The 21,785-nt window shown below is 38.2% G+C and overlaps 2 protein-coding genes across 4 annotated transcripts in view; both read right to left on the reverse strand.

Annotated features, from left to right (window-relative positions):
- The window catches only part of MRPL23 (mitochondrial ribosomal protein L23), a 706,510-nt gene that overhangs the window by 191,849 nt on the left and 492,876 nt on the right, over window positions 1-21,785 (reverse strand). The gene's annotated exons all lie outside the window — the stretch shown is intronic.
- The window catches only part of PKP3 (plakophilin 3), a 63,973-nt gene that overhangs the window by 6,784 nt on the left and 35,404 nt on the right, over window positions 1-21,785 (reverse strand). For all 3 annotated transcript variants that reach the window (XM_072421743.1, XM_072421742.1, XM_072421741.1), the window contains 6 exons: window positions 7,102-7,190; window positions 5,294-5,958; window positions 1,417-1,540; window positions 1,108-1,312; window positions 655-829; window positions 451-568 (listed from right to left, as the gene is read on the reverse strand). In XM_072421743.1, the coding sequence (XP_072277844.1) occupies window positions 451-568; window positions 655-829; window positions 1,108-1,312; window positions 1,417-1,540; window positions 5,294-5,958; window positions 7,102-7,190 (1,376 nt within the window). The remainder of the gene's footprint in view (window positions 1-450; window positions 569-654; window positions 830-1,107; window positions 1,313-1,416; window positions 1,541-5,293; window positions 5,959-7,101; window positions 7,191-21,785) is intronic.

Here is a 21,785-nt window from a genome sequence, read left to right on the forward strand (position 1 = left end):
TAGTTGTTTTTTTTTTTTGTTTTTTTTTGTTTGTTTTTTTTGGGGGGGGGGGGGTGTCTCAGTATTGTGTCAATACCATTTAAATCAGTTAACTATAGTGTAAGACTAAGCACTGCTCCAGTAGGGCCACTGAAGGTTACATACAATCCTATTCATAGTGCTCTGCAGCAGGTGCTTGAGATCTAGTAAAATGCTCTTATTTCTTTCCCTAACCTGTTCCATTGTAAAACTGTGGTGACCAGTAGGTTCTGCAGTTCTATAAACTTAAATCTCATAAACACACTGTGCTTTCAGAAGCAAATGTTCAATATTTCTAAATCTGCAGCATTCATTAACATACTTGGTCAACCTGCCATGAAGGACTTTGTTCAGGTATTCCTTGAAAAGTTATGTTAAAACAAAGTTTATTTGGAATAAACAGGTTTTTCCAAGCATGTGATAGTGCCTCACCTTGTCTTCAGATTTGCCGGCCTGCAAAGCTTGGTTTGTGTAGCCAACCAGGGCATCCACAAGCCCAGGACAATCCCGCATCCTCTGACGGGTCTCCTCACTGGCAGAACTCAGGTTTCTGTAGAAGAATAAACAAGAATATGACAAATATTCCACTTTGTTCCAATATGTCTACTCTGAACAATCCAACAAATTTATTCATACCTGAGAAATCCAGTGGCATTGTAAAAAATCTCAGCCTCTGATGCATTCTGCTGGATGAGTGCAGATCCTGATGATCCAGATAGTGGAACCAGAACCTTCTCTGTCAGAGGACCTAAGGTGTCCCGTGCCAGTCTTGATTTCAGGTTATCGCTGGAAGACAAGTTCCATAAAATTCCTAAGAAAACATAAAAGAGAAAACAAATATTAGGCTTTTTCCGCTAGAAAGGGATTGGGATGGGAAGAGAGACGGGGCATTTCCTCTAATGTATTAGGGTTTCTGAGAAACTTGTGCAGTGATATGTGGTTATCACAGGAAAAAAAATAAAGTTTTCTTGACCTGCAGGTTGTGGTTTTACCCACATATATAACTGGGGATAACTGTGCCCAACTCTCACCAAATCCAAAGACTAATTCTTTATAACAGGTTGTAAAAAGAAAAAATGCAAAGCATACCAGTTACATTCTTTCTGAGTTCATCATCTTGCTCTTTAAGTGCCAGTAGAAGCTCATAAATGCCATTTTCCTCCACCAGTGTCATCTTGTTCTCAGGACTGTCATAGATCAGATTGCGCATTGCTCCTGTGGCATGGCGCTGCACCTCTTGGTTGGAGTGATTGAACAATTTCACCAACTTGGGAATGGCCTGCAAACTTCGAGCCTAAACAATGCATATAATATAAAGTTGTATAATCAAGTTAAATCAAAAGCCATTTTGTATTCACATTTATTTTACTAAAACCACCAAGAGTAAAAAGCACTCACCTGCTTCTTAGCCTCTGAATCATTGTAACAGCGGTGCTGTATATAGGCTGCTCCAAGAACTTGCAGGTTGGCATCAGATGCCATTAAATATTTCACAGCTGATGGCATATCTATGTCATCAAACCTGAAATGTAACACAATATCATTTGATTAGTACCCAGTAATATCACTTGTGTCATGCATTGAAAAGTACAAACAGGCTTCATTTATAAAACAAAACCAACATAAGATAAAACTATTGCTGGCAATGTGCTAGAAATTTCCTTACTGGCTTTTATAAAAATCCACCCATTAGTTACTTCAACAGAAGTAGGGAAAATCTTTACAAGATGTGGCTGCTATGACACAATCTGCATTGCCACATATGTTGTAAAAGAAAAGAAAATAATGCTCTCTTCCATTTACTGCTGTAGTTGAAAATAAATCATGCAACATCTGCACATAGACTGTAAATGTAAGGTTAATAAATTAGAACCTTTGTCCTCCCAGTAAACTGTTAGGGATCAAATGCAGGATTGATACAAGTTTAATAGAAGTGTATCTAGTTCTAACTAGATAACAAAGGGTGCAATACCCCTTATATTCAACAAACAGACATCTTCTCTGAGATTTGCTGGTATAACACAGGCATATTTCTTCAGGCTGTGTCTGCTTTTTAATGAAATGGGGTTTACCCATGTCTGGTATGTTGACACATGTTCATATTCTTTGCATTGTGGCAGTTCATTCAACCAGCACCCCCTGCCCAAGAATGCACTGCATGCCCGGTATTGCCTTTCCTTGGAATCACAATAGGATAGGGTCGACCCAGCCGAATACTTTAAACAACTTTTATTTTATTGCACCTGGAATGTGGTTAACCAATTTAAACTATAATTCAAATGGGCTTTAAACAGCAAAATTGCTAAATGTGTGGCCAGCATACTGTTAATCATATACACAGTAAGTTTCAGGTAATTACAACCAGCTGTTTCTTGCAGAAATCTGATGTCCAAAATAAAAAAATAAAAAAAAATGATCTGGTTCGAATAATCTAAAGCAATAACAGAAGGCCAAATTGATCCTTTTGGTTGTTTTTGCAATGGAAAGCTGTAGAACATGAATGGTTGACCATGAATTGCAATGGCTGAAAAAAAATGGCTTTGTGTACACAGAACAGACTGGGAAAAAAAAGTCTAAGATACCATACTTTCGGGAAAATTGTTTTTGAAATGCTTTTGGAATTTGGCATTTACATTAACTCATATGTGTGAATTAAGTCAGTGTAGATGTAGGACATGCTGCAAACCTTGCAATAAACCCAACTAATGAATTCAAACCTTAAGACTGATTCACAATTGCATATTGGATTTAAAATAAAAAGTAATAAACAGTGTTTATATAGAGTCAGCATTTTACCCAGCGCTGTACAATAAATAGGGGTTGCAAATGACAGACAGATACAGACAGTGACACATGAAGGTGGGAAATATTTCCTACACCAGCCTGGCAGCTGTAAGATGCCAGTCTGGGTATGTTGATATTAATGCAATGTCTCTAACCTTTTTAAAGGATAAGCGGAACACCTTGACATTAAAAAGTTAAGAAAATAAAGAATGGCAATAAAAGAAAGACCTGTGTCACCAGAACACGTACCCATTGTTTATGAAGAACTGAACATCAGAAGGAAACATTGGAGTCAATAATTAGAATGTACATGGCAAGACAGAAAAGGTCTCCAAGCCTGTAGGGGCAATAATATGATCTAGGGTACTTCAAATTGACAGATCCAGGTTCAGCAATATTATGTGCCAAAAAGATAAAGATAAAGATGGCTATGCCAGAATCCATCAAGCTAAAAATATAAAAGAATGGTTCAGAGAGTATGAGACATCATTTTCACATATGAACTGGCCACTAGAGTCAAGACCTTTAACCCCATTGAGAATATTTGGGATGTGATGGAGAAGAGATTAAGCAGTGATCCATCCATCATATCAAGATAAGATCTTGACAAAAGGTACAGAGTATTTCAAGGACCAGAATTGACAGTAAGCAACTATATACAGCCATAGGATTTAGAATCTTGCTTCCAGGGCATAATACTTTGCATTGCACAGCCTAATCACATTGTATGTCGAATAAGATAATGTAATACACCATGCTTTACATCGCACAGATGGCGGGCATAAGTAAAAGTCACAGCACAAGTTTCCTTCTTTAAGAGCCCCTCGTCTGTGGCCGATTCAGGGTGTTACTGCAAATACATTAGGCCTTGATCTATTGGTACCTAATTTATTTGTGCATTGTGATACAATTCCAAATGAATGGCACTGCAAAGCACTACACAAAATATTATTTGCATTGCGGTAACACTCATTCATTACCATGTGTCACTGCAATGCATAGGTCTGTAGGGGCCCAAGACGTGCAATACAGATTATTCAGCCATGATATACAAACTCATCATAACCTGAAACTAAAATTCTAATTGGGAAAGTAATACCCACTTTAGTGGGAACGGACGAAAGAGCAAGCATAGTATTTTCAATGGCTGGGTTTCTGACTTAAAAAAGGGAAATGTATGCATATGGTGATAGAAACTACAATGTGTTCCTATTATTAGGATTATGTCACAGTGGTGATTAACCAACAAACATTTCCACTTTGCCTAATAGATAAATTATTCCCACAGTGCTGCAGAAAGTCAATCAAAAGCAAGTAAACAGTAATTAATATCTTACTGGTCTGACAAGAATGGGAGCAGTGCCATTACAGAAGGGAAGTAGATTCCCAGTGATTTTTAAGCAGACAGTTATTTTTGCTAGCAATCTAATCACTTGTGTGACTATGCCAACAAATGCCACCATCGATAACTCAATGAGCATGTTCATACAGGCAGCATATACTGAAAGGGAAACTTCACAAGGTGTATATTAGAAATATCTAGAAGTGGTAGCAGCAGCCCTGAAACACCTTCATTGAGACTGCATGCTACTCAGGTAGGTAGTTAAACTGGAACACATAGGGACTGCATGCTACCTAGGCAGGTAATGGAACCGGTACACACAAGACAGAGGAACCACATTTGCTTCCAGCAATGATTGTTGGATTTATACCTATTCTCCGGCATGTTCAGTAAAGAAAACCAATGTAAAAGAGAAGTGTTTCCTCTGTATAGCATAAAAGTGAGTTACCTTCCTCCTATAACAGCACTATTATGGGAAAGTCTTTCACAAGATTTTTGAGTTTGTCTTCAGGATTTCGAACACATTCATTACTAAATGCTTTTCAGTAGGATATAGCAGGGTTGAGGAATGGGTTCCATTCGGGACATTCTATGCCAAACTCATCAAGCTATGCTTTTATGATCTGTGCACAATGACACGGTCATGCCAAAACAGAAATAGGCTTCGCCAAAACAGCTATTGCAAGCTTGAAGAAACATTGCAACTCAATATTTTCAGTGGGTGCCCACACACTTTTAGCCATATAGTGTAGGTATGATGGACAGGTGTCCACAAAAAATATAATGTAGACGTTTTATTTTATTATTGGTTTATGAGTTTGCATCAGAATTGACAGCAACAACCAAATGCTGATGTTTAAAGAGTCAGCACATTTATAATGCATTGTAAAAATAACATCTTATATATATCACTGAATAAATTTGCGGATAAATGGAGAAAAAAGCTACAGTTACAGAGGACAGGTTATAATTTACCATTACCTTCTTGACTTTTCAGTGAGCAGATATGTAACACTTTATCTCACTGGTTCTATAAGGTAACTCACCAATGAGATATAGTTTTCAAAATAATGAGGCCCAGGTGCCAATTTTGACCGACATAGCAAAAAAAAAAAAAGTTGCAGATTTGCTACTTTAATAAACACTTACCCACTGGTGAATGAATGTTGACTCATCAGGCTTTTGTTCCCATCAAAAACATCTATGCCCCTCATCTCTTGAACCTGATGTGCAGACTCTGCTAGGCTCCGCACGGATGGGGCTCGAGAGGTCTGCTCGAGCATTGTTGTCACATACGCAGATCCTGTCCCAGCTGACTGTTGTATTTGCTGAGGTGCAACTGAATTCAGGGTACCATATGATGCAGATGCTGCACGGGCACGGTTGTTGCTTTGGAAACGCTGTAAGGTGCGCATGGCAGGTGCACGGATTGTTCGAGTTTGTACCACTTCTGCTCGTTCAACCCATGAACCGCCACCACCATCCTGACCAAAGGTTCCTGAGAGGGATCTCTGCATTGTTGGTGCTGCACTGACTGAGGACATCTGACGAGCATAGTAGCCAGCTTGAGAAGGTGCCCCTTGCTCATATCGCTCATCTCCATCTCCAATACGCAGTGATCTCAGAGACATTGTATCATACTCTCTTCGAGTTGGGTAGACCTTTTCATGAAAGGAGGATGGACGTGAAGTGGAGTATCGTTGTTGTGGAGGAGGGACACTGATTCTCTGTGAAGCACCAACATCCACAGCAGAACGGGAAGAGTAACCTGAACGCATGCCCCCAAGGGTGCCATATCCAACTGAGCGACTGGACTGAAAAAAAAAAACAAAAACACACACATAAATAAAATCTTTTCCTTCATGCTCCCAAAAAGTTAAAAAACCCAGAAAATCAATAAGAGAAGTCATTATAAAGATTAGGTATTATATATCTGTTGTAAAAATGGGCAATAAACTGCAATGATATAGCATAACAAACAAGCTCCATTAGCACATAATTAAAAAAGGAAAAGGACAAACAACATTGGACCATTGTTTAGGTATCACTGGTAGAATACAATAGGACACTATTTCTAGCCATCTCGAAAGGTGGGTATAGGTATAGGCAGAGGTCTACTCCTTCTGGCATCCTTTGGGATCTTGTCATAAAAATAAAACATCCTCAAAAGACCATAGAACAAGACCTGCTATACAAACCACGTTTTTTGAACTTGTTAACCAGCAAAGGTTATACCCAAAACTCTCCACACTGATCCTAAATTAAAAGGGAATCTGTGTTGGAATTGGTCAATGATACTTTAGTTGTTCTATTTTTTTTTTGCTTGTACTGGTGTGCTGTAAGCCAATTCAAATAAACAAGCTATTCTAAATGATGCAATGTACCTGTGTAGACAGGTGCAAAGGGCACCTAATAATTTTTTATATCTTTTGTGTACGCTATATATAATATAAATATATAAGTTATACTGGCATACCAGGGTTTATTAAGAAGGGTTTTCCCAAAGAGAGATTGCAACAATCTCAATGGAATACAGTGTTTTTTTAACATAAGGAAGCATTTCCAATTTTAGGGCAGTTTGGTGCTTTGCCAGTTCATTGAAAAGATTGGGCTACTTTACCTTAATGCATGTTCATTAATGCAACACACCTGACATGACAGTGAGAATGGGTCCTTGCAGTATGATTTCTCAGCCGGGATCCTCAAGTGGCTGTCATTTAAAAACTTGCAGACAATAATTTAGGATAAACCTATATTTTCCTAGATAGAATTGTCCTGCCTGAAAAACACGCCAATTTAGTGTAATGTGGAAACGCTAGTTCTAACATGACGAAGAGCAAGCAATAAAGATAGGATTTGCGGTGGATTATAAACATATTACAGGATATTCATACATTGTATGAACAGTGGTGAATAATGTCGCCCCACCCCAGCGGCCTCAATCATCGGGTACTCACAGAGATCCTTTGATCATTGTTGAGAATCTGGGAGCGGGAGCTGTAGGAAGCTGGCACAGAACTGTACTGGGATCGAGTAGTGTAGCTCTCTGTGTAAGAAAGGAAAAGAAAAATGTTATTTATCAAAAGAAAAAGCCTGTGATCTCTACAAGAGCTGAGCAAATGTGATCATCATAAGAACTAAAACAGTAAGCAAAACTAACCTGGAAGTTTCAGGTCATTTAACAACAGAAATGAGAAAGACTTTTTCCCCATTTCCTCCGCCCCCCAAGTAGTCAAGACAGCATGAAAAGACATCTTTAAACCTTTGCAAACTCCTATGAGTGTACAGTTCAGATGTTAGACATTTCAATCTAACAAGTCTTGCCAACTTCCAAGTTCATTCTGCTGGAGTCAGCACTGAAAAGTAATAATGTATTCCAGCCATTTTGCTCATGCTATCAAAACTTATCCCAATCTTTTTGGCCTGCAGCAGCCTTGGGTATATTCTTCAATCTGGATTTTAAACAGGGTTTATGGCCTTTCCCCCTATTTCATGTGACCGTGTTCAAGATTTGTACTGAGCTATTTGGGCCCAAGCACTGCATCCAAGGAAAGAACATCATATGCTTTCCAGAGGCTCCCGCAGATGGAGTGCAGCAGAGATAGGTTTAAAAGGGCGAATGGGGATGGAGAAGAAGAAAAGGTAACCATTTAACACATAGATAAAACTTCAAAACAGGGGACACAGTTTAAACCTGGCTTGCAAATACTGTAATGAGCAGCATTATTATTATTATTAAACAGGATTTTTATTGCACCAACATAATACGCAGCACTGTACAATAAATAGGAGTTGCAAATGACAGACAAACACAGACAGTGACACAGGAGGAAAGAACCTTGGCCTGAAGAGCTTACAATCTAGTAGTTTACGCATCTTTATTGTGCAAAAGTACTCTTTAGTTCATGTTTTCAATGTGCAGAATAAATAATTTTTATGAAAGTGCTGGCAACATCTTTAAGCAATTTTTTTTGATCAACAAGCAATCACCTGTGATAGGAAACCATGCAGGTCTTTTTTTACTTAAAAGCAAGGGGAGCCGATTCCAATATACCTAGCACCAACAACAGCCCTGAAAAATGCCTGGAAAATCCATACAAGCAAAAAAAACACTGTTTGTATGCAGGTTTGGTGAGGATATGTCTGCCACAGTCCAGAAGGACATACATAAAACACAAGATAATTGCTAGATACAACTTATGAACATTCCAATGAGTCTGTAGGTATATCAGGACAGGATATAGCTGTAGGAGACAAAAGCACACCAAGGCTATGGTCTGCTTTGTATATAAAAGCAGAAGGAATTTGGTCCATTTTTTACAGCCGACATGTAGGCAAATATCTACTGACCGCTGTGTATCCTTGATCTATGACCTTAAAAAAGCAAATATAATCTAAAGAATGCATCTACTTTAAAACGTGCAAATACAGGATACATACCAAAAGTACAGTAAATGAAGACAAAACGTATACAATGGGGTTGTCCTCCTACAACACGTCAAAATGGTCAGAGGACTATAATTATCCAGTTAGATCTGACACAGGTCAACACCTTACTAAAGTGTATGTATAGCCATTATTTATTGAGTTTATATTTTGCTCTCTATGTCCCTTTCAGATGATTTACCTTCACTTTTCACCGTTTAGATGTAAGAAAATGTCTACAAAGTGAGGAACATTCACCTTAGAATGGGGTCAACATTAGATAATCCCTTATCTCTTGATGAAGGCTGTAATATTTTGGATTTTCCTTCACCTACTGTCTAGGTCAGGGGTCGGCCAGATACGGCCTAGCTGGTAGTTCGTTTCGGCCTAACGCCCCCTGGCTGATCCGGCCTAATGTCCAGAGCCATGGGTTGCCAGCGGATCGGCCAGGGCGGCGTTAGGAACTACCGGAGCCACTGGAGCTTCGGAGCCATTGGGGCTCCGGTGCCGCCCCCTTGCAGTTGCTCCTCTATTTACCCCGGCTGGCCTTGATACCTCCGCCGCCGCGGTAAATACGGAAAGCTCCCAGAAGGGAAATCCTTCTCCTCCGCAATGCATACGGGCGGGTCCGGCCTAGTGTGCTCCCGCCCACCCCATAAATGGCCTAGTGGCCATAAAACTTTGCCAACCCCTGGTCTAGGAGACAATGGCCATTAGGATAAATCAGACAGCAACAGAAGTTTGACATTTGGTCTAACCCTTCTTTAACCAACCAACAAAAAAAAAGGGGTTTGGACTGAACAAAAACTTTTAAAGAAAACCAGTGTTTCTTCCAGGACCTGGGGGCTTTTATGGCTTGGCTGTTGTCCTAATAATTCTCTCTCAGTCATAGACATGTGTATGCATGTGACTTTGCTTTTATTTTCAACAGAAATCTTCTTCAAAGTTCGAAATTCTTCTAGCTGTAAACTGTTTTTCCTCAGTCTTTTAACTTGAAAATAGTAAAACTAGCTACGCATCTAGCAATTTACGAGATAGTTAGCAATGAGAGTACAGTCTGAGCAACCTGACCCCTTCTTTTTTGCCAGGTGTTCACAAGTATTGTCATGCCCTGGGGACCCATTCCCTGCCACGAGGTCACACTGAGAAATAACAGCTCCTTACAATTATAATGATGTTCTATATATGTTCTGTAAACCTCTTAAAATGAGCTGTCTATAGGTACTCTTATCGTTTGTATTGACTTTTTTATTTAAATCATTGTTAGGAGTAAGGACGTGCACAGGGGCACAGGGCATAATAATAATAAACACCCAGATATTAGTTTGTTAAAGTCAGCCCAGTAATAGAAACAAATCAGAAGTTGCTATGAGTTATTGTACTTTGTCATGATGAATAAGCCAATCAGCTTATGTTTTGATAGTGGCCAAGTGACTTAAACTTGTATTAAGTGCAAAATCACCAAGACCCGACTTTACATATACATGGAATCTAGTTTGCATGGATTTCATTTTCCATCTTTCACTTGCCGATTCTTGTGATGGCCTATATTGTGAAAACCGTTAGACCCCTAGATTTAGGAACCTTTTACTTGCAGTAGAAGGACTTGCATACCTACCCCATGCCCAGTGGCTTGTGTTTTCTGTTTCTCCTCTGATGTAGCATGGCAGTCTCCTTCAGTTTTTTTCCATCATTCAACAATTCCAAGAATGTCAGTTGCCTGTGTCAGCCAACACATACTTTTTAGGTCAACTGTGTGCCTCCAGTTTGAAGACTGGGCAAAGATTCAGCATCATAATGTATGTCTAGTGAGCTGATCAAGAACCTGAAATACTAAACAAGTATATTGTGCCAGGATCTTATTGACCAGCAATGTATAAAAAAAATGGCGAACCAAATTTACATGGTAAACCATATTAAATGTATTTGAATGTATTTAGCTGTTCCTCCTTAGTTCCACCTTACTTCCTCAAAAGATATCTTTTAACTGAATACACTAAAGTAGCTCAGCAGCTATATCTACATTCCAGATGTAATGCAGCAGTAATTATGGTCCCATTTACGTGGAAATAGGACATTTATCACAAATAGGGGTCAATGCACCGCACACAATCAATCGCAATAAAAATGCTGTGTAAGTGCAAGTGTAGATGCATTTGCAAATTTGTTCTGCACATTTTTAATTTCAGGCCATCGTTCATTTTTAAAGAAAAAGTTTCAGAAACCCTTTGAGATCTTTAAACATAATTTTTGCGTCATACGTCCACCAGTTGCTAAATAAGTCACGTTTGTAGACACAACAAATGATTGTACTGGTCTAACCAGCCCTATAGCGGCTTGTCCCAATAACTTAGCAATGAAAAGGCCAATGAAGAACAATGTGAAAGCAAACACTTGTTGGGAACCTAAGGTGATGAATAATGGTGGAAGATGAAAGGAAGGTTACACAACAGCAATATGTACACATCCATCCACACCTTCCCCCTCTGCAAGATAATACTGAATATTGTTACATGAACGTTAATAATGTTCACATATTTACACACAAATTATCTGGTGTCAAACATTTACAGGGACAAGAGATGTTCTTTTCAGAATCAAAGCCAGAAATAAAAAGGAAACAGACATTTAATTCTTCCCTACCCCTACTGCACAAAACTTGAGGGGCTGTAACATTTCCCGACCCAATGCAAAATAAACCCCAAAAGGTTGGATTTAACTCCAGACAAAATAAATGAATGCAGCTTTGTATTAATACATAATTTTAATGCAATCAGTGCAAAGGTCTAAATTTGATCTGGTACCAGTTTCTAGTAGTATAGTAGTTCCTGTACAGGCAGGCTGGCATTGGAGAGGAAGAAGTAATATAGGGAGAGGAGATAAACTCAGGCTATGATGGGTCCAGGATTACCTGGGCTCAGAGGAACCAAATTAATTAATGCTGGCCATTAGATTGAGGACATACAGTGGCAAAAATACTCTAGGGTGAGCATTGCAGCAAAATCTGCTTTTGTCATTTTATCTTAAGGACCATGCATTTTATTGCTGCGTTTAGGTCTGGAATTCTTCTTTAATAAAAAAAGAGGTCCAAACAAACTGCTCATCTGGATTTGTATTGTTGGTTTAGAAAGACAGTTTAAATGAGGATAACAGTCATATTACCCCATAAAGCTTATCACCAATATTGCATGAGCCAGCTAAAACAAAGTTTTCCTATAAAAAGTTACTACCATGGGGGAGGAGAGGCCTTCAACTAGAATTCATACTGTGAACACATCTACAATAGAGATAAATTAACACAACTATGTTCTCAGTTTTATTACAGCCGGTGTTTAACATTAACACTCTCTTAAGTATCTATCTATGGTAGAAGGGTAAGGCTCACCATTGTACCTAAGTACCTTATTGCAGGTGCCATTCCATGTTCAATAGTTGCAATGGCAGTGGGTACAATGAATGTTGGAAATTTATCCTTGCAGCGGAGAATAAAGTTCAAGCCAAGGAAAGGGAGGTAAAATCAGAATCACATGTAGGATTGTAAGTGACCATAAGGATTCAGAAAACCAGCAAATTGACCTTCTAGGTCCGGGTGTTACGAGGGGACTGCATTGGAGAAAGGTTGCGTCCTTTCGGTATTATGGACATCAGTACAATACCACAGATTTACCCCAATTATAAATGTAAATACACCATAATTGGCTTGAAGGAAAAATTTTGGCCTCCAAGCATTAGTGTATCTCTGTCTTCAAAGTAAATCCCAAATTTATTAATCAAGCATAGCAATGGGAATAAAGAAATGATGTTCATGTTAGAGGACTAATAATTCTGCTCACAGAATACATCTTCATCACCAATCACATTACAGCCAGCAACACCTAATACACAAACATGTCATCTGTGACGGACAACAGTATGAATCAATAGGTTTTATTACAAAAAGACAAAATAGGCGACAAATCTTTTGAGGCAGAACCGGTGCAAGGAAGACCCAAGCAGGACTCCAAAGCAACCACTCCAGTTTAGCTAATGCACAAAACAAGAAATCTGTTGGATGCTCTGGTAAGCATTTTCCAGATTTCTTTGCAAATCAACAGAGACCTTTACTAAATACGAATGGATCAACGTGACAGCCAGCAAACTAGAATTTACACAAGGAGGTTAGTAATAGATACGTGCACAGTTCCTATTATATTTTTTTTTTGAAGTGTTAAGATTATTATATGCCCAACATTTTCATGTACATCAGTGTTCTCTGCGGGGAAATGTCCGGATCAGAGTTTCTTGGTCAGTCATATACAGCACTGCAGCTTTGAAGGGATTGCACTGCCCTTGTTGGATGTTGCAGCATGAAGATATGGACTATATGGAGGGAAGGAAGGAATTCTGAACCTGGCAAAGGAGATATCACCTGTAGAATCTTAAATATGCAATTAGGTGACCTAGCTACTAAAGAAAGAAATAAATGCAGCTACCACACCCAGGGACTGGTAAACTGCAATATGGTAAATATTAGTTCCTTACATACACATTGGGAAATATCAAAACTTTTCCACCTGCAAACATTCTTTGTCTCTATTCATAAAAGTTGTTAGGATTGTATTGTAGTCCTGTGTACCATCCTACGACTTGTGCTTATCACGCACTTAGCATTCATTAAATATTTATATATTGTTATATTTGAGGGATACTTACACATTGCACATCATTTTGGATTGCAACAGTTTGTAGCATTTTTTATGTGGTAGTGATTTCTAACCATTTATCACATATTATAAACTGATGTGATCGAAGTCAGCTGTAACAAAAACAGAACAGGGACTTTTTCAGGAAAAAAAATAATCAAAACTACATAGAACATTGATTGATCGACATACTATGTAAAATACTGCTCGCAATAAAAGTTAAGGGGTCCCACTTTTTTTATTGTTAGGGGCCCTGGTTCTTCTAAAACTGGTCTTGAATACACCTCATAGGTTTCTATATCAACCAAGAGGCTTTTTTGTGCATTTGAGGCTCCTTGGTAACAGACTTGGCCAGCGATTACCCTGTATACACGGTGTCACTGGCAGAATTATGGCTCTTTTTCATGAATGAATGTGAAGGTTATTTGGCCTATATAAAGCGTCCATGGAATTCATTCACATGAGTGAACAATTCCTTTGCCAAAATTTCTTGAGAAAGCATATAATCCAAGCTGTTGTGTGAAGAAGGCGGTTCTTTGGAGTTGCTATGTCATTAGGTCTATTCTGTCTTCCAGCCAGGCTTCCTAATACCCGAAACCTAAATTAGAGCTGCTGAGCACCTTTGTAATTACGTTAAAGATAAAACGGACATGTTGTTATTTAATAAACAGTGCAGTGAATGAAAGGACCACATTGCCATCCTCCTTGTCTCCATGTTGATAGATAACGCCTTTTTCGTTAGTAAAGTCTTAACTTGTGATTTCCTGATCTCTATAGGCCAGGGATATGTTAAAGCCTTTTATAAATAAAATTACCAAGTAACTGGATTTAAGAGGATGGTCATTTATGGCAATCCTCAGCAGAGGTTAGTTTATTTTGGGAAATTCATTGACTTTGCTTTATTGTTCTTCTAGATTCAAGAATCACTGGTCTTGGTGTTGTATACCTGTGGCCATTTTTATGGTAAAACCCAATCATGTTTTTACTCTGCAGTACGACCTTTTGAAAAAAAAGCCTCCAAAGGGAAAATCTTTTTTAATAGTGATCTGCCCTATTCAAACTTTTTGGCTAGGGATACAAAAAAAAAAAAAAAAAGTCCACTTTAACTGTAGCTTTGCTATGCACACACCCTACCTCTAAGTACTAATGAAGTTTCATTTTGAAATTGTCCTTTATGAAATTACAGGTTACCAGGTACAATTTCTCATTATTACTCACTGTGAAATCATGGACTGCTGAGTCACTTTATTCACACAGACAATTTCTACTCATAACAGTTTCTGCAAGAAAGCAAAATGCAAGCCATGTTTGCTGACCTCTCATGCAACGTTTATGTCCTAACTAGTTCATTATTCAGAAATATCTCTGCCATGAAACCTAAAGTGGTATAAATGACCAAGACATACCAGCTGAACCAGAAACACAGCCACGGCTCCAAACTAAATCCAGTTCAGGGACATTACAAGGATTCCTTCTTGTGTACAGGTCATGGGATCATAGGATACTTGTACCTGGGATACCAAGTGTCTGGAAAAAATTTTATCAGAGAAAAAAAAAAAAAAAACAAGGTGAAGTTTCCCTTTAGGCAGATAAGATCCAATTTTAGGTTCCACCGATGGCCAGTCTCAATGATTGGCATATCTCCAGTGCGGTAAGTCCCCTGGCACTGCCCTTATTCTGCAGTTGCAGCAGATGGTAGAATTTGATTTTCTTGCTGCCTATAAGATTCCCAACTGACAGAACAACAACTATGTACTTCACTTTACAACCATTCCAACAGTATACTTGCTATTATATTGCTAAAAGGCCCATTCACACCACAACAAAATGTGCTTCAATGCATGTTACTTAATATTGAGACACATTGCATTAGGAAGTCTATTTTGAACAAAAATTTAACAAATTTTTTTTTTTAGCCTATTGCCAAGGTGTTCACATGTATTTCAATTAAACAGCTAACTGCACAGTTTTCAGTAATTTGTGGCTCAGTGATTGGGTTGGTTTCATGTGGATACCAGGATCACCAAAATCAATCAGTCTATCAAAAAAAACAAAAAAATGAGTTTAAAGAATGCCACTAAAAAAATTATTCATTTCTGCAATACATACACATTTTGTAATGATTGATCCTATAAAACATATTGCAAGTAGAAAAAAAAATTGCTGATAGGCAACAAATATGGAACACTTGTATCTTCTTCAACATGGCAACACAGCATCTTTATTCTCTAAAATTTTAGGAATGTGTTGTCAGCCCTCAAAAGGGACACAGCCCTCAAAGGACACAGACCTCTCATCTCCCCAACCCATCCTTACAGGATGTATCAGTTTAAGTCTTGGAGAATCAACACATTTTTGGGCTATTTGAACAGCTAAAAAAAACAAACAAAAAAAAAAAAAAACAACACACACTTTCAATGACATAATCGTTCAAGCAAAAGTTTTTTAACTGTATAAACTTTACTGTAAGATAAAATAATTGCATTTAAATACACAATGCTGATTTGCTAAACTATTTGTTGTCTGGGCATTTGTAGATTGGTGGTAATAGGTATATACACACACACACACACAAACATAGACACACACACACAAACATAGACACACACATTCTCTCATTCTTGCAGTGATCTACGATCATAGAATATTAAATCATACTATGCAAAAAATTCAGGAGAAAATGTAGGTTTGCAAAAAATCATTTACATACACAAATATCCTCCTTGTTGCACAGGAAAACTAACAGAAGCAAAAAGGTGTGTTTACATGTGGTCAAGGGAATGTAAAATTAGAGATCAGCTTCAATCTTGCAGCACTGAAAAACAGCAGATATATGACAGAAGTGTGATTGCAAAAGCAAGTGAACCTGTTCTAAATGTACCAGCTTCTATTTTTTGCTCAGTGCGAAATGTTTGCAGCCTCACCCTTATAGCCATCTCACACTTTTGTGCATGTAGAAACGTATATGGATTATTATTATTATTATCAACAATAAACAGGATTTATATAGCGCCAACATATTATGCAGCGCTGTACATTAAATAGGGGTTGCAAGTAACAAACAGATACAGACAGTGACAGAGGAGGAGGAGAGGACCCTACCCCGAAGAGCTTACAATCCAGGGGGTATGTGTTTTGCCCCTCAGATTCTTCTTGTTGAGATTCTGATCAGGGATTTGATTGATTATTTATACTCTCAACCAAATAATCTGATAAGTAATTGATTGTCTCATTGTCAGAAGTCTAAAAACACTGCATGTATGTGTAAAATTTTCTGCCCTTATTATTTTATGGAATAGAAAATGATTCTAATCAGAGATTTGATTGTTTGGACATAGAACTGAATAATCCCATAAATAATTGATTGTTCAGAATTCTAAAATCACTGCACACGTGTGTATGGTATTCTGCCCTTCTAATTGTTTTATGGGATAGAAAGTGATTGGCATCCCAACCAGAAATTTTATTGATTGTTTATACGTATGATCCCATAAGTGATCAATCGATCAATCAAAAGTTTGAAATCATTGCACACATGTACATTATTCTGACCTTCTGATTGTTCTGATTGTTAAATATGGGTTGCAAATGACAGACCAATACAGGCAGTGACACAGGAGGAGCGGACCCTGCCCCGAAGAGGGTACAATCTAGAAAGTGGGGGAATAAACACACAAGATTAGGATTTCAGTAGTCCATAAGGGACAATTCTATTAGAAGGGCTTCTATCTTTCAACACTTTTCTGTTTGCATCTTTCATTTTGGTTATATTACATATTCCAGACTTTTGACAAAATCATTATTTCCTTGTGTGGGAAGAAATTATTCTATATAGAGAGGCCCAGACGGAATTGCGGTTTGGATTGTCCAATGATTTATTAGTTGGTTTCAATTGCTTTTGGATCTTTTTTTTATGTATAAAGTAAAAAAGTGTAACGTTTTCTATGGGGTTCCATTTATCTTGGTTCAGTAACATATGTGCACATCACTGCATGCATTTAAAGTTCACATTGACAAAAGCATTGAAAAACCTGGTGTTCCTTGTGCTTTAGGTACCAAAAACATCTAGAATGTGGGGTTTTCCATGTTGCAGATACATTACCAGTACAGTACATTAAAATGCTCAAAATTACATGTGCAAAATTCCAAAGATACAATAGAGGCCCTGTTATTTCTCATTCCAATGCCATACCTATAAAGGAGTAGTGCACCATACTTGACTTTCTTGCAGCCCATGCCATTAAACACTGGTGCTTTGATGACCACTGGAAAACCAACACAATACTAATGCAAAAAGTCAGTCTTCATGGTCCCTGCAGTTCTCAGCCGTTCCTAACTCTAAGCCAAAATCGCAATTGGATACTATAGTGGCATGGAATGGAGAAATCAGAGACAGCCCTGTTAGACCATGGAGATAGACACCACCAAAGTGATGGCTTGCCAGCAGAGTTTGGGGGTCTACAACAGAGAAATGTTTAGTTGTGCCAATGGCAAGAAAGGCATTTACCCATTCTTCTTTACTAGTATGGCCTTGAATTAGGCTTTAATGACAGCATCTCTTCAAGCTGCAGCCTACTGATGTAAAGAGCCACATAGCAATGAATAGGGTTTGCACAGTGTAAACATGCTCTAAATGCCAACAAACAAAATGTCCAGCTGCAGAAACGATCTCCTGCTAAAACTCAAAAGGCAGACTCCATGCACACCATAACCATATATAAACAGGAAATTGAATAAGGGAGTGTGAGATTATAGGAGGAACATAATCTCCCCAGGACAATTATTTCACACCTGGTTTCTTTCACTGGCACTATTATACCTCTGCACAAAAGAAAATGAACATATTTTATATCATAGGGCCAGTAAACAGTAAGTTTTTTGGCTTAAATAATAAAACTAATAACTTAGATCTGACAAGGGCAGGTGTCTAGAAAAGTTTCTACTTCACATCTGAGTTTAGAGTCAGGCTAAGTGGCAGATACCTTTGTCTTCCTCCATTCCCTTGTTCTGTGGGGCAATTTGTTTATTTTGGCTCCATGTTATCTGTTCTGGAATGTGGTTGGGGAGGTTGCTACTTGTGTCAGAAATGATGAAGAGCAAACTAGGATGGCAAGCTAGTCTTCTGACTGCGCCAAGCTCAGTCCTAACAACTTCCACTTATTGCCAGACACAGTTGCAGACATAGAAATTTCATCTCTTGGCACGTTTCTGCTTTTCAGCACTTACCAAATTTAAATCATTATCATTCCTCATGTGGAATACAGACGGAAGAATTTGTAATTATATAATATGCAACTGATTTATACACCCATGCTGCTCAACAGTGACCCCACTTTCTCTAATGGAGTTACTTAATACTTTGGTGTCACCCTCAGTAGCTCTTAGTATGCTGATTAGATAACAGAGAAGCAACAGAAAACTGTCATCAGTTTTGCTCACTCCACTCTTTCTATGTATCTGTGCACCCAGTCAGCACATTTTGCCTCTTCTCCAAGTCTGCCATATTGGAAATGACCAATCTGGATACTTATTCTAGAAATTTACAATTTCATTGCCTGTTTTTCATTATCTGCTTATGTTAATGCAAAGTTCCTGGACTCTTTGTACGATATAACTAATGCCATCATTAAAAATACATAACCTGGTCCAGATCCTGGAAAAAAAATATGTACTGACAGCTTAGGCTGTCAGGTGTTTGCCAACACTGTTAAATAAGGAATTTTAATCAGGGTGCAGGCCTTGTTTAAGCTATGCAGACATATGTTGTGTTTGTTACCTAGCATCCGGTAAGCGTCAGTGATCATGCAGACAGATCATCAATTGAGAAAGCCCATTTAAGTATTGGAAGGTATTAGTATTACTGCCAAATAATGAATAATGCTTTCTGGAACAGCAGTTGTCTGTAGAGAAAGGTTGGCTGGATAAAGCGTTTACACTCCAAGAACCAGAGAAAACTCCGTACATAGGTAGGCCATGCCATGTTCAGGCTATAGGTGGGCCGCATAACCTTCATCCCGTGGGTGGGCTGTACAACCCTCAGCTCAGAGGTGAGCCACACTACACCCCTTTTCACTACTGTACAGTCACTTATGGTTACACAGTATTATTGTGTTTGTAATATTGAAATCAATACAATGTAACTAATTTTTTTAATACTCTTGTACAGTGAATTTAGTACATTGTATCATTGAAATGATACTAAAAAATTACAAATACTGCTGACAATTTCTCATTTTCTCTCAATGAATATTGGTTTGCAATTTTATGTCAGAATGACTATATAAAGCCCAGCTAACTGCAAAAAGAGCTATGCCATAAACAATGGGCTGGGGTTATCCTGGGGTCTTCAGCATTGCTGTTTAAAGGATGCCACTTGCTGGGTTATACATACCCATAAACAAGTTCTCGCTGGTTCCTACCAGAACCCATAAACAATGGACTGGGGTTATCGCGGGGTCTGCAGCGTTGCTGTTTATAGCATGCCACTTGCTGGGTCATGCATACATGGAAGTTGGATTTCTTGCAATTTAATGCTGCTTGCGGCTGTACAATGGATATGGCGGCTGTACAATGGATATGGCGGCAGGCAGAAATATTCTCTCATTTACAGTACTTTTATTTCGCAATATAAGCAGAAATGGTTCTACACACATTATGATTGATCAAAGTAGCACACATACAGACAATATCCATAGTGACTTCCACATACACACCCAAACACACCCACACACAGATGTGTCTCAGACTTTGCCTCTATTCATGGGGGAGTTTCCCAGAGAACAAACTCTCACTGCTGATAACAAGTGAATGATTTGTAGAGGCGGCAAGGAGGGAGGGAGCCCTGACCAGTTTATATGTACGAGTCTTAACAAGAACCATTTTACTACAAAGAGGCGTTCACGAATTCTTGTCTCAGTGTGTGATGGTGGAGGACATCATCAGTCATTGGAAAACAACAGGCTCCAATATACTAAAGCAAACCAAACCATCATTACAGAGTCTGTCCACCCAGTTCAGTTTCATAGCATGCTGAGGATGTATCATATCAGACACAACCATAGACTTTGTAAAACGCTGCGTAATATGATTGCGCAATATAAAATACCAAGTAATAATAATCAGCTCTTTTATCATGAGGAGACTGGCGGCATCCTATTTTAGGCCCCTTGTATATGTGGTATTGAGGATTTTTGGGTATGCATTTTATATACACATATTATGTTTATTTTGTATTGTCCATTCAGATGCACTTTTTGTGCTTTTATAATATGCAGTGAGGAATAATTCGTGAGAAAAGGCATTTTCAATGGTGCGGATTTTGGAAGTCTACATTAATTTTATTCGCCACATTTAGGAACCAAAAAATGTAAACCTTTACATTTCCTTTATATTTGAGCACCAATCTAGCAACAACAGACAAGCTTCCACTAAAATCAAAAGAAATACACGACAATGTATTGCAACCCGAGTTAAAAAATTAAATTACTTGTTCTGATGAGTTTCAGTTGTTGTCGAAAACTTTATAAATGTGTAGAATGGAGCTAGGCCATAAAAAGTGCATTTAGGTTACAGTATACATCAGCTGCAACAGCCAATGCCAGGTCCAATGAGGTCAGCATTTTTGTTCTGCCAGCATAAAAGTAGCTGGAAAAAATGGCAATATGCATTTTCCTGACCTGCAAATTAATAAAGACAAACCTTTAAATCTAGCAGAAGACACCGCACAGCATGTAAGAGTTAACATGAAACCAAATTAAACCAATGCATATTTGTGCATGAACACAATCACACCCTATAATTTACTACACCTGGCTTCTTTTCCTGGCACTGTGCTACCATGGCACACACCAAGAACGGCTCTGTCATCAAAAGAACAGATCACTCCGAAAGAGATTACAAAAATTAACCTCAAAAGGCAATTAATACAACCGCACCCTCATTGTATGAGCAAGCAGATGGACACAGGTGAATTCTGCTGCTGACAGATGCCTCCATATCCAAAAATATAATACAGATGCATTGTCACTTGTGCAAAAATATTTTAAATCAACACACAAACGTCACATACAGGGTGCTAAAAAAAATGCTGAATTTAGCAATGCTTCTGTATTCAGAGTTACTGTACATTTTACAGAAGGAGCTATCATAAGATTCATTTACTTTAAAGACCTACAGAGAAGCCCATATGCCCCTCTCTTTATTATAAAGTATTAATATTTATCCAAGATTTACCCTTTTGGACTTTTAAGTCTTTCTTTACTTAAAAATTCATGGATGGCTATTCTGTTCACCTTTCTCCAAAAATAAAAAACGTTACGGGTACATGGTAAAGTAACACAGAATTCTACAGTATTTATTCTGCATTCATACATGCATGCTACTGCAACACAATGGTATCATCTACATTGCAATAATATTATTACACAGTATTTATATAGTGCCAATATATTACGCTGCGCTGTACAAAGTCTATTGTCATGTCACTAGCTGTCCCTCAAAGGAGCTCACAATCTAATCTCCCTACCATAGTCATA

This window comes from Pyxicephalus adspersus, chromosome 9, assembly GCF_032062135.1.
Source record: "Pyxicephalus adspersus chromosome 9, UCB_Pads_2.0, whole genome shotgun sequence".
NCBI lineage: Eukaryota > Metazoa > Chordata > Amphibia > Anura > Pyxicephalidae > Pyxicephalus > Pyxicephalus adspersus.